Genomic DNA, 24,604 nt, shown 5'->3' on the forward strand with positions numbered 1-24,604 from the left:
GAGGGGATGAGGGAGGGTTTCATGGAGGTGGTGCTTGACCTGTGTCCTGAAGGAAAAGACTCTACACGCCAATGTCCATGCCATCCTATAAGCTTTCCCCAAGGGTTTTGCCCAGTGTGCCAGGGGAGCCCTTGCTACTGCATACCTGCCAATCAAACTCATGAGCTCTCTGCTGGTTTTCCCTCATTCTCACTCTATGACTGATTCATTTCTTTCTGCAAATGTACAATTCTCTAACCTTCTTGACATGTATGTATGTGATATATGCAGGGATGTGCTGGATCAGAAGAGCTAACTAGAGTTAAATTTTTAGGATGAGCATTTACACCTTAGAAATCAGCAAATCACTGGGCAAATCAACCTTGGTTTCTCCGTCTGTAAAATGGGGTTAATAATCGCACCTGCCTTGCAGGGTTCTTGTGAGACTCAAGTGAGACAATATTTGTAAAGGGCTTAGCAGAGTGCCTGGCCCATAGAAGGTGAGATATAAATATTTATTATTATTGATACCCAAAGTATGAAAGCATATCCCTTGAAGATACAACAGTCCAGACTTCTATTATCTTGTCAGATCAGCAACATGGATTAGTGATAGAGAATTCTGGCCCTGGAGTCAGGAAGACCTGGGTTTAAATGCCGTTTCTGACAAATAATAGGTGATTTCACCTGTTTAAGTCTCTGGCCAGTCTCTAAGACTTATCTAATAAGTCCCAGACTGGTTGCACCCTCCCTCCTAGAAATCCCGGATAGCTAATGTGTACATGATATATCCTTCCTTCCCACTTACCACCCTGAAGTGACTTCAGGGCAATTACCTCATTCATTCTTGTCTCCCTATCCCAAGGGACTGGCATAATAAGACAAACTTATGGCTCTTAAGAAATACTTGCTATATTGAGTTAAATGAAATACTTTTCCTTTCCTCACAAAACAATGGGATTGTTATAAATCAAAATAAGAACATATTAAAAGGTTGTTTTTAGGAAGTGACAATGTCAACCAAAGAGGGGGCTAGAGAGAACACCCCAACATATCTCCCCTCCCACCAAGCGCTTACTGAGCACTGTGCTAAATGGAAATTCACTGGTCACTAGAGGCTTTGGATGAATGATTAGTAAAGTCACCACATAGTTAGGAAAGGCTACTCAAAGTCCTACTCCAGGTCAACTTTCATTGGGTGATACTCATTCCATCTTCAAAGAGAAAGTCAGAGGCATGTCACTCAAGTCGTGGTTAATAGAGTGTACTGACAACATAACCACTTCAGCCAGAAGTCAGCCTATGTGTCAGTCAAGGTAAAAAGCGAAAGTATGTCAGAAGGAAGAGCATCTCCTTCAGCGTTTCAAAAACTAAGCGTTCAGCTGCCTCCTGCACAGGTAGGCAGTGCTGGCTGCCCAGCAGGGGAGACCAGTGGGCACCTGGGGTTCAGTTTTCACCAGGGTCCCAGAAACGGATCTGAACGCTTTGGGGCCTTCCCCTGTCTCGAATGGAAAGAGTTATGGAATCTTGAAGACTAAGATTCTGTGAGAACATCAAAGGTCTCATTGGAAAGGCTCCCACACAGAAAATTGTGTGGGCCTTCAATTTTCCACTCTGGAAGGATGATTGTCTGAGCTAAAAATGGCAGGATGAGCCCATAAGCTCCTCACCCAGCTATCAGATCGATGCTAGGAGGATTAAGCAGCCCTTCCCCTCCACAAAAGACACACCTTGTGGTTTAGACTTGGAAGGTCCAAGATGAGTTTGTATTTTCTGCTAGACAGAAGAGTAGTCATGGAATCTGTGCTTTGGGATTCCTTCATTCTCCATAAGTCTTTTTTCATCACCCCCTCCATCCATATCTCCATCTGAGGAACTATGATTTACAATGGTGATTTTATATTCGTTATAAAAATAATAGCTCACCTTGTATAGGATTTTACAAAGTCCTTTCCTTACAATAACCTCTAAAGATACGTAGTGCATGGATTAGGAATCCCTTTCCCAAGGCCCTTGAGCCTCAGAGGTTACCTGGCAAAATAATAGTAGAACTAAGACTTGGAAATAGTTTCTCTGACTCTAAGTTCTATACGCTTCCCACTAAACTGTATGAGAAATAGAGAGAGAAGATAGAGACAGACAGGCAGAGAGATGGATAGAGTTCAGTAAAATGAAAGGGCTCAATAGTATTATCTATTAGACAACACGTAAGACGACCAGACTTGAAATCAGGACCTGAATTCTAATCCTACCTCAGACATTTTCTAGCTGTGTGATCCTGGGCTAGTCATTCAACCTATGCCAGCCTCAGTTTCCTTATCTGTAAAATGGGGGGGTTAAAAATCACACCTATCTCAAAGGATTGTCTGGGAGGATCAAGTGAGATAACACATGTAAAGCGTTTTGCAAATCTCAAAGAGTTAGCTTTTATTGCCCCTCTCCCCAACCTAAATTACTCTCTGGTCATGTGGCTGAGGCTCCTAGAGGCATTTTCTTTTCTTTTGTGCCTACGTAAGCCATTGTTTTAGCTAAAAGACGCTTCCACGAGTATCTCCTGAGAATACTGTCCTTGGCCCTCGCTGAGTTTTAGTGAAAAAAGGCTTTGTATAATGGAAAGTAGTTATAAAGAATGTAAAAGTGAATGGTGAGCATAGTAATGAATCCTATCAAGAAGAAAGAAAAAAAACTTGATAAGATCATACAGTATGGAAAGGACCCTAACTCCTGTGGAGGCACAGACATTAGGGAGGACTCCCCAGTGAAGAGCCCCTTTTATCAACACTGCTTGGTCTGAGCCTTTTAACTTAATCATCTTAAAGAGTCTAGAACAAAGGGTTCAAACAGAACATTCCTGTGTAGCTCAAACAAATTTAAAATGTGATTGGGAAATATTTAACAAAATAAAAGAAATACAATAAAACCTGGATAACATATTTTAAAATTAACTCCATATGGGGCCTGCAGATCTCCTTACATGTGCAGTTGTTCAGTCATGTCCGACTTCATGCCCCCTTTTGAGGTTTTCTTGGCAGAGATCCTGGAGTGGTTTGCCATTTCCTCTTCTTTTACAGACGAGGAAACTGAGACCAACAAGGTGAAGTGACTTGCCCAAGGTCACACAGCTAGCAGGTATCTGAGGCTGTATTTCAACTCAGGTCTTCCTGACTCCAGGCCCAGCATTCTGTCCACTTCGCCACCTAACTGCCCAGGTGGATTAATGACTTCCATTTCTATTTGAGTTTGAGGCTTTGCGCCTATAACCCAAGGATACACAGCGAACATGCATCCACTCATCTATGTCCAGGTGGGAGCTGGACTAGATGATCTCTGGGGCACTTTTTGGACATGAGTCTATTTTATCCCAGTGGAGTTTCTATATGTTTACAGTGAGTAGAATTCAAGGAAGCATGCTCTTCTATTAACTGAATCACATTTACACCATGCTTAGCTTATAGACTGAAATGTCACTAGTTCCCCGTTTGTGTAGAACAAGTAATTTCTGCTCACATCACTTTGTAGGCATTAGCTCAGTCTTTGTAAAAGAAAGGCAAAACCACCCTAAAACAGGAAACCAATATTCTTCCTGTTTAATCAACAAATCTAAAATTCTATTTTGTTTATCTGTTTATATTTCTCCCCCTGCACATGTCCACTGAAAGGTGCTGCTCGGCATGGTTTTATGACAAAGAGAAAATTTTCATGAGCAACCTCTGGAACTCCTTTAACAAAAGGGGAGGAAAAACTGGTTCATGCAGAAAACTTCAAATGCAGCTAAGTAGCCCACTTCATGTGGGCTACAGTAACCAAGACGGATTTCACCGCATCCATTCAGTCAGTGCTTACGAGGGTTCAAAGAAATTCCAAAGAGTCATCAGAAGAGGAAAATGAAAGGTGATGATTCTTGCCACACAGGTAAAGAAAGGCCTTTGAAAATGTGTAATATGTAAAATTCTTTAACACCCCCAGGATACTTTTTCCAGAATTAAGAATATAAATTGTCCCTCTGATTTAGAGACTTCCATTCCACTCTCTAATCACTACCCAGAGTAACCTGAAGTTACTGAGCTCTTGACACGATGAACAAGGTCCCGCTCTTGTCCTGTATTGCACTAACTCTTGTTCTGGTTGCCAACGGGGCACCGACATTGCCTCCTCCCACCACTGTGCTGCAGTACTTACTACGTGACTTAATGGAGGTCCAAAACAAACTCAAGGTAAGTATCTCATTGTTTTTTAAAGACTAAAAATATTGTACTGAATTCATTCTCATGGGGTGTTCATTTTATTAATGACATTATTAACTTAATTGACTAATTACTTTTACTTCCTTAGATTGTATCAGAAAGGATGAAGAAGTATGAACTCTACATCCCAAGTAATGTAAGTAACATTTTGCATATTGAATTTTGGAGATTTTCAAATTTAAGATCATTAGGAAGTAGAATTTTTTTGCAGTCTGATGACTTTAGTATCTAAGATTTAAGTCAGGTCTAGGGGAATGTGTCAAAAAATTTTTCTGTACTTTTTAAACGCAAAACAATCAAATTAGGCTTATATATAGTTGGGTAGATAGATAACACTTCTCTATACCTTCTCCCCACCCCACATAAATTGAAAAAGAAAATGAGGTAGAACATCTGCTTTTCTTTTGCAGCAATGTTTTATTTTCTAATAGATAACTCTGTGTTTTAGATTATATAAATGCTTAAAAATGTGTTTTCAAAACTGGAAATCCATATTGATTATAGTACTGTATTGGACCCAAGGGTCAAAGGAGATCAGATGTATTAAGTGGGTGGCAAAGTTTAAAGTCCTGGATAAGCATCAGCTGTTATCATTATTACTCAAGGGTAGTGAGGTGTACTCCACACCCCCTACTGCTCCCATCCTCCCAACAAGAGTCAGAAACACTGAATTGAATCAGCCTCTGATACACACAACTTGAGTAACCCTGGGCCAGTCATAGGTTAGAGAAGTTTGCTGATCTGTATTAGAGGAAGGGGTTTCCTTCAGTGCAGTGTTACCCATACCAATGAAATGACAGACAGATCTCTACAGATCTATCTGTGGACATACATATTCATAGATAATCATATCAAATGATGGCAAAGCTTCACAGAGAACACAGAAACCAGCCAGGTTCTCATTCTGTGTGGAGACAGCAAATAGGGTAGAGACTGGGCCTGTGATCTCATCCAGATCAAGAACTCCAGGGGAGGACACCCTCTTGCTGATTCAGAAGTGTACTTTCTCTGTGTTTACCAGATTGCCAAAGGAATCCAAGATTTCAACAAAGTTAAGAAATCTTGTGATCGCTTCCTTCCCCTGCTCCATCTGTCTCCACAAGGACATACACTTATATTTACGTAGAGGTATGCATATATGTACACATATATGCGTTCATGTATGTGCACGCACATACATGCATATGTCTCTGTACAGGTGTGTACACACACATGTGTATGAATAGAATCTTATTTGATTGTCCCAGTTCTGTGAGGTAGGTGTTATTGTCATTCTCATTTTACAAATGATATTAATGAGGCTGGGAGAGATAAAGGAACCTGCCCAGAGTCACACAGCTAGAAAGAATCAGAGATGAGGTTTGAACATGTTGGAGTCCTCCTGTCTCCAAAGCCTGCCCTGAAGCCTCTAGGAGACCTAGCTACCTCTGATGGGACTTGAGTCTCACCTGTAATGAAGCTAAATAGGCCAGACCCAGGTGAAGACGGGATGTGCTCTGGGCAGGAAGGCTGCCTCTGCTAACGCACAGAGATGGGAAAAGAGGGGAAAGCCATGTTCAGGGAACTAACTGCTGGGAGGCCAGTTTGACTTGAACGTAGGCTGCATAAAGGGGTGTAATGTGGCCTTGGTCTGAAAAGGTCAATTGCAATCAAACTACAGAGAGCTTAGAAAGCTCCTCTGAGCAAAAGGTTTTAGAAAGGCTTCAAAGTATTTCATTAAAAAGTGAAGTAATTTTAACAACCTAAAACAGAGACCACTGGCCTGTCAGCAAGATGCAGATTCCAATTCTGCTTCTTACTCTAACAGCCCAGCGGGTCCCTGGGCAGGTCATTCAGCCTCTTTCAGTTTGTTTTCCCATCTTTAAAAAGGAAATAATCATTGCACCAACCTCACAGGTTGTGAGGCTCAAGTGCAACAATTTATAAATATTATCATGGTTACTCTCCCATAAAAGAAAGAACCCATCTTGTGGTCCAAAGACTCGGGCTCCAGTCTCATATTTAGGACCTTTATTTAATCAGTCACTTAAGCTCTCTAAATTAATTTTCTCATTTGTAAAAAAAAAAAAAAAAAAGAAAGAGATCAACCCTTGTCCAATTCACAGTTGCTGTCTGGAACTAGACAGAGATATAGATGCATAGACATGTAGACAAATGAAGTGTTAGTGTAAATGTGTGTAGATGTGCGTAGGCTAGCATTTACATAATGTTTTAAGCTTTGCAAGACACTTTACAAAGATCATCACAGTTCTTCTCCTCCCAACAACCATGGAAGGCGGATGCTAGTATTATCCTCACACTACAGATGAGTAAACTGAGGCAGACACAGCTTAAGAGATTTGCCCAAGGTGATACAATCAATAAGGGTCTGAGGTTGGATTTTAATCCAGATCTTCCTGACTCTGACACTCTAATCGCTGTGCCACCTAAAGGCCCCCTACATATGAAAGTGCTTGGTAAACGACAAGGCACTATGTAAATCTCAGATTAGTAGTATTAACAGAAAACTGAAAGTAAAGTTTAAAGCAAGTTCTTTCAGAATCTTCCACATATAATGTGTTTTGAGGATGCAGCTGGAGAAAAATGTAGCAATAAAAACAAAGAAATGTTTAACACTTGGTTATATGTGACAGGACCACAGCTATATGTAAAATTGCATGAACAAAACCTGGCCTCATTCCTATACTACAATCCATCTTCAGTACCTGGAAGGGAGAAAACCCACCTAGCCTGCTCCTCTGGAGAGGGGATCAGGATAATTCTCCATACCCAGCTTTTCCCTCCCTGGGCTTACAGAATCTCTCACTCTTTTGACTCCAGACCAGCAGCATCGAAAATCTGCAGTGTTTCACTAAAGAACTGAACCCTGTGGCTGGTGCGTTGAAATATGAATCCAAAGATGCTCAGAATATTCAGGAATACATCAACAACATTAATGTGACTGTTAATAGCTTAATGGTAAGGAGGATATTATTTTTTTTTATTTCTTTCAAACTTAATACAAGAGAAAAGAATTATATCCTAAAGACTGCAAGATTAAACAATAGTCTAGACTAGTGTTGTGACATAGGATTAAGAGGTATTCACCCTTTTGGTGTTTGGGGACACACCACCTGTATATTTGACTCTCACAATCATGATTAAAATTAACTACTTAATGAGAAATTAATTTTTTTAATGAGAAATCTTGGAAGTGGCATTATATTTGGGACCTTCAGGTTCTGGCTGATAAGCTCAAAGTAAAGTATAAAAGATAGGGCTCCCTTCTACAGATTATGTCGGGGACCTCTCAATGACTTGTTGAGTTCTAACCAGCTTTAACGCCTACACCAATAGTAACACCATCCTGAGGATTACAAAGAATACAGCCCATGTTCAATATCTACCTGAGGAAAGTCAAGGATAATTTTTGCCTGTTGTTCAGTCATTTCAGTCGTGCCTGACTCTTCGTGACCCCATTTGGGTTTTTCTTGGCAGAGATACTGGAGTGGTTTGCCATTTCCTTCTCCAGCTCATTTTACAGGGGAGGAAACTGAGGCAAACAGGATGAAGTGACTTGTTCAGGTTCACACAGCTAGTAAGTGGATGAGACTGGATTTGAATTCAAAAAGATAACCTATGACATCACCTAGCTACCCCTAGTCAGGCATAATACCAGCTCAAAACTGAGAATTTAGGGAAAGTAGACAAATTTAATCTTACTTAACAGTTTAAACCTTTTCTACCCCAAACTATTTATCAGAGACTGCCATCAGCCATCTTACTTTTAGGAGTTTTCTTTCCCCTCTACAAAAAGACACTGAGGTTGCCCAAAAGGAGGTAAAAAGAATCCAAGTCACCTACAGATTGTATAAATATGGTTTCAATAGAAGTTTTTTTCCCAGCAGTGCTTTCAAGATCCTAAGGTCCTTTTACACAAACAGGAAGCATGACTTAGTAGAGAACCTCAGGGGTCTATTCTTAGCCCTAGGCTATTTAATATTTTTATCACTGGCTTGGATCAAAGCATAGATGCTGTGCTTATCAAATGATCCAAAGGCAGGAAGTTCCATTAACCACTAGATGTGAGAATTATAATCTAAAAAAATTAAACACATTGAGCCAGACCTAATGAAATTAAATTTAGTATGGATGAGAATACACAAGTACAAGGTGTGCATGGGATATAACCAAATAGCAATTAATCTGGAATAAAAAAAGATACAGTGGGTTTATTGGACCACAATTTTAAATTCTATCCATTAAGTTCTATTAAGTTCTGTCCACTGTACAACCAACGGGATCCTTTATTATATTATTTTTGGTTCCTGTAAGGTAATGTTCCTAGCTTAGTAACTGGCTATAACTGCAGGAGTAAAAATCTCACCCTTACACTCCACTGTAGACCAAGGTATTTTCCTTTTCATCTTGGCAGTTAATTTTATTTATTGCAGGAATAAAGTCTTTCTTTTTTAGCAAAGCAGGCAGTACAAGGTCACTGGGCAGCACATCTTCCAGAGGTCAAAAATTCTAGGGATTATGTTAGGCACTGGGTGAGGGACCAGTGGTACAGAAGCAGCTAGGCACTGTCCTTCCTCACCCCCAAATCCAGCCTAAATTAGGTGAGGCTTTTGCTCAGTGGTCTACCACTCTAACTTCAGGGAAACTGGTAGAGTAAGAATGAACATGTACCACCTAAACAATTCAACAAAAAGTGAACAGCTACAACCAGGTGTGTGTGTGTGTGTGTGTGTGTGTGTGTGTGTGTGTGTGTGTGTGTGTGTGTGTGTGTGTGTGTGTGTGTGAAGGCATTCATAGAAAATTCACACGTACAGAATGAGAGAGGTAAAGTACAAGTTTGAGAACAGTACAAAATGAAGCAAGATTTGTCTAGTACCATGATTTTTAAGTTAGTTTATTTCAAAAATGTTAGAAGACTTCATACTTAATGTAACAATCTCTAGCATGTCAACTTATTGACATGTTGCAGACCTAATGTTGGTCTGTCTGAACGTCCATTGTCTACTGTAGTTGGAATAGATTCATCACCAGGTCAGCTACAAAGGGATGAATTGGGGGTAGGAGCGGTAGTTTTAACTTTCAAAGACTGTATACTCCATTGTAAGGGGTTATGATACACTTCAGAGAAAGCATGTCCACACCGCAAAAGTCATAGAGGCTCAAGGTCCTGAAGTAAGAATGCTTAATGTTTGAAAAGAAACAGTTCTGAACTGGGTAGGGTCTGATCTCCCTAAAAAGGAGCCCATTTAAAAGTCACTTGAGAGGCATCACATAACATTTCCTTGTTCTGTTTTTGTGTTTCTTTAGGGACCAGAAATAACACAGTGTCACTACGCCTCCAAGATGAGGATTGAAGGATTCTTTAAAGAATTTGTTTCCGTCTGCCAAAGATTCATGCACTAACATGTCTGGATGAAGTTATTTATTTAAATATTTAAATTTTATAATTTATTTCTGAATGTGTGGTTTATTATCATTTACTACCACTGATTTTAGTCGTCAGATAATGAATGTAATAGATCTTATGATCCTAACTGTAAGCCCTAGGGGCTCAAAGACTACTTTAAGTTATCATCTCAAAAATTATTTATTAAATTATGACTTGTTAAATGTAATGTCTGTGAAGGTCAGTAAAGTTATTTAATAAATCTGATGATGGATAATAACAAGTGTGATTACTTTGTGTATTTGTCTTAAATACATAGAAGATGCTCAAATATTCCATGATTTAAAAAAAATTAACTTTTAAAATAAAACATGGATCCATTTCCCTTTCCACCAGTTGGGATATGTAAGGGATAAGGAAGTGGGTTTTCTTCTCAGGATTTTGGCAATGAGAGACAGTAAAGATATCAGACAAAAACTTAAGGGAATAGCCATGATAAATGAAGGTTGCAGATGGCAGAGATCTAGGTGTGTTTGTAAGCATCAGGGAAGGAACCAAGACAGAGGGAAAGTCTAAAGCTTGAGATATAAAGTGGGGGAAGGGAATGGAATGATTGATGGGACATACATCTAAAGCAGGAGTTCTTAACCTAAAACATTTTTTACATCTGTATTTCAATGGAATTGGTTTCATTTGCAATTCTATGTATTTATTTTATCCATTTAAAAACATGATTCTGAGAAGTTCATAGGCTTCACCAGATTGTTAAAGGGGTTCATGACTTAAAAATGGTTCACAATCCCTGACAAAGGCAACAAGATGGCATGGAATTTAGGGTACAAATAGAGAGGGTAGCCTTGAGAAAGAAGAGATTTCTCACCCTCTGAGACAGAAGAGAAAGCAGTCAAGAGAAGTAATATGGTTGAGCAGATAAAAGTACTGGACTTGAAATAGGAAAGACCTTAAACACTTAATGCCTACATGACTCCAGTTAAGTCTGTTCCGTTCTCTGGGTCTCAGTGTCTTCATCTCCAAAATGAGGGGTTTAGACACCATGATTCTAGGATCCCTGATCCTAAAAAGATGCAGAGAGGAATTACAGTACAGGAGAGAAGAGGAGGCGGCAAGGTTATTGGTTGTTCTAGGAGTGGGCAGGGGGAGAGATGAGGACCTGAGAAGAGATGAGGACACTGAGTTCTACAGGAGTCAATTAGGGAAGGGTAAAAGCCTTGCATCATCATACACCAGCTGAAATAACAGGAATGGATGGGAGATGTCTGCTGGAGTGGGGTGATGTTTGGAGATCCCCCCTCCTCTGCCAGCCATCATTCTGCAACCCAAATCCCAGTTATTTTACAGGCAAGGGGTTCTTAACCTTCCTGTGTCATGGACCCCTTCCTTTGGTAGTCTGGTGAAACCAATGGGCTTCTCAGAATCATATTTTTAAATCCACAAAACAAAATACACAGGATTACAGAAGAAACCAGTAATATGAAAAGACAGTTATCAAAATGTTTTAAAAACAAGTTTATGTAACCCAAGATGAGAACAATTGCCTAGCGCCCTGGCCCAACACAGAATATTTAGATGGCAAGATGCCCACAGAGAATGGCAGGATGTGATAGGAAACATAGGCTAGAGACAATGGGCTAGGGAAGTCTGCCGTCCCTCACCCACAATCCACACAGTTCAGCCTAGATAGGGGCTGGAACTGCAACCCACAGATTTCCCACAAGGGCCAAACAAGATGGACATGAAAACATTCTGAAAAGGGGACAACATCTGGAAGGCATTATAAACAAATGAAAGGGGCTTGCTTTTAACACGATTTAAATCAAATTAAATTAAATTAGCAAATTATCATTAACTAATTATTTTCTAATTATTTTATTAATTAAGTTTATTGTTAATTAATCTATAATAATTAAAAATTAATAATTATTCATTTTTATTTTATTAATTAGTGATTTAATTAATTAAATTGATTAAAGCTAATAATGATAAAAGTAATTAAATAAATTAAATTTATTTAAGAGAATTGTCTTTCTATCATTTTAGGATGCTCAACCAAATACTGAATCTCTATGATGCAACTAAGAAATGTGCTTGTTTTCACTGTTTCTGACTATATATACAAGAACACAGTTGACTGAAAACTGGGGAAATGATTTCCCTGTAGTTTGGTTTGTTCCTGTCCGTCTCCCCTGCCACCCGATCTTGAGCCTCGGTCTACTCACCCAGGGGAGACCATAACTCTGGCAAAAAAAAAAAAAAAAAGTCTGGACACAAGGCCAAAGTCACTTAGAGCTGTGACTTCAAAAATTCTCTCATCAAATAATGAAACAATGTAAGTGGTCCTTTACCAAAAGAATGTATTGGGAAAATTTCAGCCTTCTTTCTCCACTAATGTATCCTCCTGGGCAAATCCTAGGACCATCCAATTCATGCCGCTACCAGGGTTATTTCTCAACCCATATTTTCAATTTGGTGGTGAAGTAGGCGTGTTCAGATCAAGTGTTAAAATCCTCACTCTGTTTTTAGGAAGGAGCTAGAGTGTGGGAAGAAATATCCCCAAGTCAGCATATTCCAAGCTTCTTTTAGACAGTCATAGATTCTAAGCTTTCTACTTTGCACCTTTTAACTCACACTTAACACACTCCTGGAGAAGGAAATGGCAAACCACTCCATTGTCTTTGCCAAGAAAACACCAATTAGGGTCACTAAGGGTCAGACATGAAAGAAAATGACTGAATAATGATCATGGTCTCCTGGCTCTCTCTCTCTCTCCCTCTCCTTCTCTGCCTTCTCCTCCATAATCCTTTTCTTCATCTATTCCCCTCTCAGTTTGATTGTTTGGCTATTTTTTTTTCTTTTATTGAAAGGGACCATACCTTGAGTCTTAAAGAGGCCAATTCATTGAATGGGTCTATCTCACTCAAAGTGAGAATCTGATAAGACCTTGCATCCTGGGGCATCTCCAGGCATCCTGATGGCGAAGTGAGGCTGGTGACCTTGCACAGTTCTCCCACACTCAAATCAAAGTCAAGTACAAATCATGTCATCATCTTGATGTCATGGTCCTCTTTGAGAACAAAGGACAAACACAACAGCCATAACCACCATAACCCCCATCTTCCCTGCACTAGCCACTCTCTTCCCTTTTCCCCATCTTGACCCCTTGGTGAACTAATTCACCTCCACACTAGCCTTCTCCTCCTCCCTTGAATTCCCAGCCCCCTTATATCATTTATATCCCTCTTATATACACACCCGGCCAAGTCTTAACCTTGGATCCCTCCCACCATTCATCACCTTTGTGCCTACACACATGCTTCTGAAAGTGGAGAACATCAATCATTCCAAGTGGGCCCTCACTGCTGCCAGGCAATCCTACCATATGCCCCCCGCCATCAGCTCATTCTCCCACTCTCTAGAACCTTCAGACAAATGTTTCTGCCATGCTCTCCTCTTTCACCACTGTCCCATATGGTGAAATGGACTTACTCTTTACCGAGGCTAAACCCTCTACCTGTTCAAGCAATCCCAGCCATCCTGTCTCCTACAACAGATCACCCCCTTTATCATTTCTACTCTGAGAGATTTTAAATCTCTTACTTTCTGTTGGCTACTTCCCTACTGCCTACAAACATGCCCATATCTCCCTTATTCTGAAAAAAAAACCCTCACTTGAACCTTCCCATCTCCTCTATCATACTATCTCTCTCCCACCCTTTTAGCTAAACTGGAAAAAGCCATCTACAATAGATGCCTCCACTCTCTCTTCTCTCAATCTCTTCTCAACCCCTTACCATCTGGCTTCTGATACCTCATCATTCTACCCAAAGTGCTGTCTCCAAAATTACCAGCGATCTCTAAGTTGTCAAATATAATGACCTTTCCTCAGTCTTCCTTCTCCTTGACCTGTGACCTCTGATGCTGTTGAACACTCTATCTTTATACTCTCTCTTAGTTCTCCTCCTACCTCTCTGACTGCTCCTCTTCTGTTTCCTCTACTGGATCCTCATTCAGATCATGCCCTCTAACTGCAAGACCCTCTTCTCTTCTCTGTCTGCTTTACTTGATGACCTCATCTGCTGCCATGGATTAAATGACCATTTCTGGGCTGATGATTCTCAAATCTAACTTTCCTACCTCAGTCTCTCTGCTGACCTCCAACCTCATATCTTCAAGTAAAAAATGGATCTCCAAGGGGATGTTCAATAAACGTCTTAAGCTCAACACGTCCAGAACTAAACACATTGTCCTTCTCCATCTTCCAGCTTCCCCATTAATGTAAAGGGCAACAGCAATCTCACAGACCCCAGGTTTGCAATCTGAGAGTCATCCTAGATTCCATACTCTCTCTCACTCTCAATATCTAAACTGATGCCAAGGTTTGTCAAATTCACCTTTGCAACATCTCTCCAATAAGCCCTCTCCTCTCCTCTGCCATTGCCCCCATGCTGGTGACGGTCCTTATCACCTCTCTACTGCAACAGCTTGCTTATTGGTCTGTCTGCCATGGAGCCACTAAAGGGATTTTCTATAGTCTAACTATGTCACTCTGATTGAATAAACTCCAGTGGCTCCCTATTGACTCCAGCATCAAATGTAAAATGCCCTGTTTCAAATCCCAAACCCTTTATAATCTGGTCCCTTCTACCTTCCAGTCCCTTTAAACCTCATTTCTGAATACATACTCTTTGATCCAGTGACACAGACCCCCTGCATGTATAAACAGGACATTCCATATTTTAGCTCAGGGTGCTTTCTCTGGTTGTCCCCCATGTCTGGAACTCTCTCTCTCCTTCACTCTATTGACTTCTCTGCCTTCATTTACGTCCCAATAAAAAATCCCATCTTGTACAGGAAGCCTTCCCTAACCCTCTTAATTCTAGAGTCTCCCCTCTGTTAATTACTTCCTATTTATTCTATATAAAGCTGTTTTGTACATATATATGTGTATATATATATATATATATATATATATATATATATATATATATATATACATACATATATATCTATCTGCCTATTGTCTCCCTCATCAGATCGTAAGCTCTGTGAGTCCAGGCACTGTCTTTTGCCTCTCTTTGTATCCCCAATGGTTAGCACAGTGCCTGGATTATAGTAGTCCCTTAACAAATACTGATTTCCCAGATTTCAGCCAAACATATTGTGTTCGAAATATGGGCACAGAAGTGTGAAATGAGATAATGGGTATGAGAGTGCTTTATAGATTTGTTTGTGGATGTGTAGAAGAACCTGTTTCATTAAATTCAGCTGTCAATTCTGGGTGATGCCATGTTAAACTTAGGAACATGTTTCTGAACCCAATGGGGCAGCACATGGAATTTTTTGATTATCAGTTACTCCAAAAACAAACAAATCAATCTGAGTGCTGACTTTTGTTTTTATTGGCAGTTATATCTTTTAAATATTTTCTCGGCCAAGATGGCAGAATAGAAAGATGCAGATATGCTAGCTCTGAACCCACAGCCCATAAAATATCTGTAAAAAAGATTCTGGAGCAACAAATTCTGGAGCAGCAGAAGCCACAGAACAATGGAGCATAAGAGATTTCTGTTCCAGACAGATCTGACGCAAAAGGTCCGTCGAGCCCCAGACCGGGAGCCCAGCCCAGCCCTGCTGTGGCCACGCGGTACCAAGAGGAGCAGATCCCAGCAGGTTTCAGGGACGGAATCTCCAGCAGCCGAGTGGGTCCCTCCACCCACAGGTGACAAGGGTCGGTGAGAGAGTCTTTTTGGGTGGTGGACAGGGGAGCGGGGTGTCCCCATGGCTTGGGCCCCCTCAGGAGGCAGCAGTGGAGGCGGGAGCAGACTGGGGCTCCCTAAGCAGGCAGGAGCCTGGATCCACTGTTGAAGGTCTCTGCATAAACCCCCTGAGGGAACTGAGCCCGTGAGGTGGCCCTGCCCCCACCTGAGCACCTGAACTTAATCTCACACTGAATAGCAGCCCTGCCCCTGCCAAAAGCCTTGAGGCTGGGAAGCAGCATTTGAATTTCAGACCCCAAGCGCTGGCTGGGAGGATCCGGAGGCGAAGTTGGTGTGAAGAGAATATTCAGAAGTCAAGTCACTGGCTGGGAAAATGCCCAGAAAAGGGAAAAGAAATAAGACTATAGAAGGTTACTTTCTTGGTGAACAGGCAATTCCTCCCTTCCTTTCTCATGAGGAAGAACAATGCTTACCATCAGGGAAAGACACAGAAGTCAAGGCTTCTATATCCCAGCCCACCCAATGGGCTCAGGCCATGGAAGAGCTCAAAAAGGATTTTGAAAATCAAGTTAGAGAGGTGGAGGAAAAGCTGGGAAGAGAAATGACAGACATGCAGTCAAAGCATGAACAGCAGGTCAGCACCCTTCTAAAGGAGACCCAAAAAAATGCTGAAGAAAATAACACCTTGAAAAATAGGCTAACTCAATTGGCAAGAGAGGTTCAAAAAGCCAATGAGGAGAAGAATGCTTTCAAAAGCAGAATTAGCCAAATGGAAAAGGAGCTTCAAAAGCTCACTGAAGAAAATAGCTCTTTCAAAATTAGAATGGAACAGATGGAGGCTAATGACTTTATGAGAAACCAAGAAATCACAAAACAAAACCAAAAGAATGAAAAATGGAAGATAATGTGAAATATCTCATTGGAAAAACAACTGACATGGAAAATAGATCCAGGAGAGACAATTTAAAAATTATGGGACTACCTGAAAGCCATGATCAAAAAAAGAGCCTAGACATCATCTTTCATGAAATTATCAAGGAAAACTGCCCTGAGATTCTAGAACCAGAGGGCAAAATAAGTATTCAAGGAATCCACAGAACACCTCCTGAAAGAGATCGAAAAAGAGAAACTCCTAGGAACATTGTGGCCAAATTCCAGAGTTCCCAGGTCAAGGAGAAAATATTGCAAGCAGCTAGAAAGAAACAATTCAAGTATTGTGGAAATACAATCAGGATAACACAAGATCAAGCAGCTTCTACATTAAGGGATCAAAGGGCATGGAATAGGATATTCCAGAAGTCAAAGGAACTAGGACTAAAACCAAGAATCACCTACCCAGCATAACTGGGTATAATACTTCAGGGGAAAAAATGGTCTTTCAATGAAATAGAGGACTTTCAAGCATTCTTGATGAAAAGACCAGAGCTGAGAAGAAAATTTGACTTTCAAACACAGGAATAAAGAGAAGCATGAAAAGGTAAACAGCAAAGAGAAGTCTTAAGGGACTTGCTGAAGTTGAACTGTTTACATTCCTACATGGAAAGACAATATTTGTAACTCTTGAAACTATTAAGTATCTGGGTACGAGGTGGGATTACACACACACACATGCATGCACACATGCACATAGAGACAGAGTGCACAGAGTGAACTGAAGAGGATGGGACCATATCTTAAAAAAATGAAATCAAGCAGTGAGAGAAAAATATATTGGGAGGAGAAAGGGAGAAATGGAATGGGGCAAACTATCTCTCATAAAAGAGGCAAGCAAAAGACTTTTTAGTGGAGGGAAAAAGAGGGGAGGTGAGAGAAAAACATGAAGTTTACTCTCATCATATTCCACTAAAGGAAGGAATAAAATGCACACTCATTTTGGTATGAAAACCTATCTTACAATACAGGAAAGTGGGGGTTAAGGGGATAAGCAGGGTGGGGGGGAGGATGGAAGGGAGGGCATGGGGAGGAGGGAGCAATTTGAGGTCAACACTCATGGGGAGGGACAGGATCAAAAGAGAGAATAGAAGTAACGGGGGACAGGATAGGAGGAGGGAAATATAGTTAGTCTTATACAACATGACTATTATGGAAGTCATTTGCAAAACTACACAGATATGGCCTATATTGAATTGCTTGCCTTCCAAAGGGAATGGGTGGGGAGGGAGGGATGAAGAGAAGTTGGAACTCAAAGTTTTAGGAACAACTGTCGAGTACTGCTCTTGCCACTAGGAAATAAGAAATACAGGTAAAGGGGTATAGAAAGTTATTTGGCCTTATAGGACAAAAGAGAAGATGGAGACAAGGGCAGAGAGGGATGATAGAAGAGAGAGCAGATTGGTGATAAGGGTAATTAGAATGCTTGGTGTTTTGGGGTGAGGGGAGGGGACAAAAGGGGAGAAAATTTGGAACCCAAAATTTTGTGAAAATGAATGTTAAAAGTTAAATAAATAAATTTAAATATTTTCTCCCCATTCCTACCCTTGATTCCTTCCTAGCACGAAAAACTATCAAGGAAAGCTAAACACCACACAGTGGGTCTGACTATTGCTCAAATAAATTTTTACTACACCACATTTACACAATATGATTTTAAGAGCACATACTTATTTAGTTTGCAAGACTGTCAGTTCTGACCACTGTGCTCACAAAGGACACAAAGAGTGTACAATAGACAGAAAGAAAAGATGGAAAGAAAACTTCTCTGTAAAGGGGCACAATAAACGAAATCTTAAAAACCATTGAACAGAAATAGTTGAAGAGGAAAGAAAAGGGGAAATTACTTGACTGAGAAGAAAAATGCGAGGATAGGATTGATAATTAAATAACCAGATAAAAGTAGGAAAGAAAAAGGAATTAATAAGTAAAATCCCAAAGGAAAAGGAGTAACAAATTTGAGGGGGGACCTGGGGTGAAAGGAAGAGAGGCAGTGGAAATAGGGTCATCTTATAAAAAGATTAAGCCAAAGTAACTGAAGAAATATAGTATTCTGTTTGAAGCAGAAGAAGCAGAAAAATAATAACTTGGAAAAATCTCAATATTAGATACAGATGGAGAAAAATATAAACTTAATCCTCACAAATGAATTAAACAATCCAATAAAATGAAGAAGTTACAGACAATGCCCTACAGTCCCTTGCTTACCAGAAATACATTTACAAACAAAGATGAAGACAAAACAAAAATGAAGGGCTGGGGAAAAAACTTACCATGCATTAAGTGAACCCTCCAAAATAGGAGTTACAATCTTGCCATCTGACAAAGCAAAAACAATCATTCAAAAACAAGGAAACTGTATCATAAAGAACAAACCGATATCAGTAATAAACTTATATGCTACAAATGCTTTAGCATCAAAATTCATAAAATAAACACTAACTGGACTGCAAGAAGACAGATAACAAGTAATAAGAAGCTTCAGAATCTTCTCTCAGTTTTGGATAAATCTAATAAAAAGATAAAAAAGGGAAAATATGAAATTGAACAAATTGCTGGAGAAACTAGAGTTAAAAGGCTTATGACACCTTCTAAATGGGACTGCAAAAGAATATACACATTTCTCAGAACCCATACGGAATTTTTACAAAAACTGACCATGTACAAGAGCAGAGATATTGCAAACAAATGTAAAAAGACAGAAATAGTAATACAACTTTTATAGAAAATAACACAATTAAAATAGTCACTGGTTAAGAGACCACAAATAAAAAGATACAGACCTGAATGGAGGCTTAACAATGAAATCTTAAATAATTAGTGGGTCAAAGAAGAAGTCATAGAAACAATGAATAATTATATGAAAAAAAGGATAATGATTAAACAATATACCAAAATTAGTAGGACTCAACTAAAGGAGTCCTCAGAGGAAAAATCATACTGCTACAAACATATATTAAAAATAGAAAAAGAGAAGATTAGTAAATTGAACATACCTTTTAAAAAATAAAAAGCTAACAAATGAACAAGTCTAAAATAAGTGCAAATAAGAGAGATGGTAAAAATTAGAAAATAGATAAATTGGAAACAAAAACTAAAAATAATAAATAAAACTAAAAGCCAACTCTTTGCAAAGACTAATGAAGTTGCTAAGACTTTCATCTGATTAAAAAGAGGACAGAGCATTGAAACAATAAAACAGAAAATAAGCAATGGGAAATCACAACAAAATCAGAAAAAATGAAAGAATAACCAGAATATATTTGCATAATTATATGCTAACAAAACCGAGAACACAAAACAAATGCAGGAATACCTTCAAACATATCAAATACCTACGCTAACAAAAAGCTAGAGATTTTAAGTAACCCGTCCTCAGAAAAGGAAATAGATCTTGTTGTAAAGGAAGCATTCAGGAAAAAACTCTTTGTCCTGATGGATTACCAGAAGTCTATCAGACTTTTAGAGAACAAGTAATACCCGTATTTCACAAATCATTCTCAAAATTGAGAAAATGCCCTACCAGAATCCTTTCATGATAGAAGTACAATCATAATGCCTAAACCAGGGAAAGAGTAAACATAGATGGAAAATCATAAACCAATATCATTAATGAATGATTTAAAATTTTTAAACAAAATTCTGTCAAACAGAATACAGTGATTTATTCATTATTAACAAGTAGTATTTGTTTTTAACCAGGGATACAAGGATGGCTCAACATTAGGAAAATAATCAACATAATAAATCATATTAGAAATTAAAACATCCAAAACCACATGGTTATTTCAATAGATGTAGAAAAATCCTTTGACACAATATAATACTCATTTGTGCTGAAAACTACACAAAGAACAGGCACAAAGGGACTTTTTTAGTAACATAAAAAGTACCTGCCTAAGACCAAAAGCAAACATCATACGTAGTGGGGATACAATAAAACCTTTTCCAATGAATACATGAGCAAAGCAAGGATGCCCACTCTCCCATCACTTTTTAATGTAGTTCTGGAAATGCTAGCAACAACAATAAGGTGAGAGAAAGAAATAAAAAGCACAATGATAAGTAAGTTAGAGAGAAACTCTTCCCTTTTTGCTGATGATATGATAATATACTTGGAAAATCCTAGGAAATTAGCAAAAATACTGATTGAGACAATTCATAGCGTCAGCAAAGTTGTAGGCTACAAAATAAACAATAAACCTAAAGATCAGTCAACAGCATTTTTATATAATAACAACCCAAGAAGAAATCCCATTCCAAATAACTACAAAATGCATAAAATATAGGAAGGCTGATCCTGATCCATCAAAGAACACAAAAGATGTATATAAGTTTAATTTCACATGCTAGAAGCAACATGCAGTGTTCATAGCTAGGCTGTGTCAATATAATAAAAATGACTATACTACCAAAATTAACTTACATTTTTAATGCAATACCAATCAAATTACCAAGGGGATACTTTATAGAACTTGATAAAAATAACAAAATAATAATGATTCATTTGGAAAAATTAAAAATCTAGAATATCAAAGGAAATGATTAAAAAACCATAAATTGCCTAGGGAAAAAAATCCTTATTTGACACAAACTGTTGGGAAAAGTGGAAAACAGCCTGACAACAGGTTTAGACCAACACCTCACACCATATGCCACAATATATTCTAAGTGGACACACAATCAAATTTTAAAAATTGGAAGAGAAGATACAGGTAGGAGATATATTCTACAACCAAAACAAACATAAGATTTCACCTTAAACCCTGCAAATTAGCAAAAATGACAATTATAGCACTAGTCCATGTTGGAAGAGGGGTGGAAGGACAGACACACTAACACGCTGTTGATGGAACTGTGAAATAGTACCGTCATTTTGGAAAACAATTTAGAATTCTGTAAATAAAATTACTAAAATGGCTGTACCCTTTAAACCAGAAATTCCACTACTGGCCCTCTACTTTAGGAAGCTATAGATGAAAAAGAAAGTCCACATGTACGCTAAAATATTTATAGTATCCCTTTTTATTATAGCAAAGAATTGTTAACACAATGAATGCCTATTGATTGGGGAATGGACAAACAAATTGTGGCACATGAATGTAATGTAACACTACTGTGCTATAAGAAATGCCTCTGAGGTATGTGACAAATACAGAGAAACCAAGAAAGTGAACTAATACTAAACTACTAAATACTATCTCAAACTAATACAGAGTGAAGTAGGCAGGACCAAGAAAACAGTATACATGAATAATGACAACAATGTAGATGGAAGCACCAATCACACACAAAGAAACAAAAATAAACAAAATTATAAAGATCAAGAATGACTCAAATGAAGAGATATGCGATGACACCCCCAACCCATCCCTTTGTAGAGGTGGTAGGCTCAGAGATATTGTGCATTGTACATGTTTTGGGATTTTTTCAACGTATTATTCAGTTGTGATTTTTTTCTTCTCTTTGAAAAATACTATCTGTTATATGGGATGGCTCTCTGGGATGGGGAAGGGAGGGATACTGGGGATAACTATGATGATGCAAGAAATATGAGACATCAATAAAAACTTTTTCTTAAGAGAAATCTGGGACAACAAATCACCATGCATCATCTAGTAAAGTCTGGGACTAACGAGAAATAGTGGACTATAAATTCAATGCATGCCAAAAAATCTTAAGCAATGTAGATACTTGAACAATGTAAGTGTATGCTCTACTCTGCCCTGGTTATGTTATATCTGAAACATTTGATTCGGTTTGGACTACTACATTTGAAAAGGATGCTAAAAAGTTTGGGTATATCCAAAATAGTGACCAGGATGGTGAAGGTACTTATAACCAATCCATATGAACATCAACTGAAGAAACTGGAGCCATTTAGTCTGGAGAAGAAAAGACAGTGGATGGGTATGTTCTTCCCCTTTTTTTAAAATTTAATTTATTTATTTAACTTTTAACATTCATTTTCACAAAATTTTTGGTTCCAAATTTTCTCCCCATTTGTCCCCCCACCCCACCCCAAAACACTGAGCATTCTGATTGCCCCTATCACCAATCTGCCCTCTCTTTTATCATCCCTCCCTTCCCTTGTCCCCATCTTCTCTTCTGTCCTGTAAGGCCAGATAAGTTTCTATACCTTTAGTAGCAAGAACAGTACTCGACAGTTGTTCCTAAAACTTTGAGTTCCAACTTCTCTTCATCCCTCCCTCCCCACCCATTCCCTTTGGGAAGGCAATCAATTCAGTATAGGCCATATCTGTGTAATTTTGAAAATGACTTCCATGATAGTCGTGTTGTGTAAGACTAACTATATTTCCCTCCATCCTATCCTGCCCCGCATTGCTTCTATTCTCTCTTTTGATCCTGTCCCTCCCCAAGAGTGTTGACTTCAAATTGCTCCCTCCTCCCATTGCCCTCCCTTCCATCATCCCCCCCACCCTGCTTATCCCCTTATCCCCCACTTTCCTGTATTGTAAGATAGGTTTTCATACCAAAATGAGTGTGCATTTTATTCCTTCCTTTAGTCGAATGTGATGAGAGTAAACTTCATGTTTTTCTCTCACCTCCCCTCTTTTTCCCTCCACTAAAAAGTCTTTTGCTTGCCTCTTTTATGAGAGATAATTTTCTCCATTCCATTTCTCCCTTTCTCCTCCCATATATTTCTCTCTCACTGCTTGATTTCATTTTTTTTAAAGATATGATCCTGTCCTCTTCAATTCACTCTGTGCACTCTGTCTCTATGTGTGTGTGCGTGTGCGTGTGCATGTGTGTGTGTGTAATCTCACCCAGTACCCAGATACTGAATAGTTTCAAGAGTTACAAATAATGTCTTTCCATATAGGAATGTAAACAGTTCAACTTTAGTAAGTCCCTTATGACTTCTCTTTGCTGTTTACCTTTTCATGCTTCTCTTCATTCTTGTATTTGAAAGTCAAATTTTCTTTTCAGCTCTGGTCTTTTCATCAAGAATGCTTGAAAGTCCTCTATTTCATTGAAAGACCAATTTTTTCCCCTTAAGTATTATACTCAGTTTTGCTGGGTAGGTGATTTTTGGTTTTAGTCCTAGTTCCTTAGCCTTCTGGAATATCATATTCCATGCCTTTATATCCCATAATGTAGAAGCTGCTTGATCTTGTGTTATCCTGATTGTATTTCCACAATACTTGAATTGTTTCTTTCTAGCTGCTTGCAATATTTTCTCCTTGACCAGGGAACTCTGGAATTTGGCCACAATGTTCCTAGGAGTTTCTCTTTTTCAATCTCTTTCAGGTGGTGATCTGTGGATTCCTTGAATACTTATTTTGTCCTCTGGTTCTAGAATCTCAGGGCAGTTTTCCTTGATAATTTCATGAAAGATGATGTCTAGGCTCTTTTTTTGATCATGGCTTTCAGGTAGGACCATAATTTTTAAATTGTCTCTCCTGGATCTATTTTCCATGTCAGTTGTTTTTCCAATGAGATATTTCACATTATCTTCCATTTTTTCATCTTTTGGTTTTGTTTTGTGATTTCTTCATTTCTCATAAAGTCACTAGCCTCCATCTGTTCCATTCTAATTTTGAAAGAACTATTTTCTTCAGTGAGCTTTTGAACCTCCTTTTCCATTTGGCTAATTCTGCTTTTGAAAGCATTCTTCTCCTCATTGGCTTTTTGAACCTCTCTTGCCAATTGAGTTAGCCTATTTTTCAAGGTGTTATTTTCTTCAGCATTTTTGTGGGTCTCCTTTAGCAAGGTGTTAACCTGCTTTTCATGCTTTTCTTGCATCTCCCTCATTTCTCTTCCCAGTTTTTCCTCCACCTCTCTATCTTTATTTTCAAAATCCTTTTTGAGCTCTTCCATGGCCTGAGCCCATTGAATATTTATTTTGGGTGTTTCGGATACAGAAGCCTTCACTTTTATGTCTTTCCCTAATGGTAAGCATTGTTCTTTCTCCTCTGAAAGGATGGGAGGACATATCTGTTCACCAAGAAAGTATCCTTCTATGGTCTTATTTTTTTTCCTTTTTCTGGGCATTTTCCCAGCTAGTGACTTGACTTCTGAGTTTCTTCTTCACACCCACCTTTCCTCCAGATCCGCCCAGCTAGCGCTTAGGGGCTGAGATTCAAATGCTGCTTCCTAGCCTCAGGGCTTTCAGCAGGGGCAGTGCTGTTATTCAGTGTGAAATTAAGTTCAGCTGCTTAGATGGGGGCAGGGCTGCCACACGGGGCTTAGTTCCCTCAGGGGGTTTATGCAGAGACCTTCAACAATGGATCCAGGCTCCTGCCTGCTTTGGGAGCCCCAGTCTGCTGCTGCCTCCGCTACTGCCTCCCGGGGGGGCCTGAGTTATG

General features: G+C 39.1%; 1 protein-coding gene across 1 annotated transcript; it reads left to right on the top strand.

Annotated features, from left to right (window-relative positions):
* The first annotated feature begins 3,644 nt into the window (after positions 1 to 3,644).
* IL2 (interleukin 2) lies at positions 3,645 to 9,858 on the top strand. The gene is made up of 4 exons (XM_072623905.1): positions 3,645 to 4,193; positions 4,312 to 4,359; positions 7,044 to 7,181; positions 9,531 to 9,858. The coding sequence occupies exons 1-4, from the start codon at positions 4,056 to 4,058 to the stop codon at positions 9,624 to 9,626; spliced, it is 420 nt and encodes a 139-aa protein (XP_072480006.1). The 5' UTR covers positions 3,645 to 4,055; the 3' UTR covers positions 9,627 to 9,858.
* The last annotated feature ends 14,746 nt before the right edge of the window (positions 9,859 to 24,604 follow it).

This window comes from Notamacropus eugenii, chromosome 7, assembly GCF_028372415.1.
Source record: "Notamacropus eugenii isolate mMacEug1 chromosome 7, mMacEug1.pri_v2, whole genome shotgun sequence".
NCBI classification, from domain to species: domain Eukaryota; kingdom Metazoa; phylum Chordata; class Mammalia; order Diprotodontia; family Macropodidae; genus Notamacropus; species Notamacropus eugenii.

Bases quoted from the DNA above. Each gene is read 5' to 3' on its own strand.
- IL2 (XM_072623905.1), top strand. From the start codon at position 4,056: ATGAACAAGGTCCCGCTCTTGTCCTGTATTGCACTAACTCTTGTTCTG. The intron at 4,194-4,311 runs GTAAGTATCTCA...TTACTTCCTTAG, and splicing joins AGGTCCAAAACAAACTCAAG to ATTGTATCAGAAAGGATGAA. The intron at 4,360-7,043 runs GTAAGTAACATT...TTTTGACTCCAG, and splicing joins AACTCTACATCCCAAGTAAT to ACCAGCAGCATCGAAAATCT.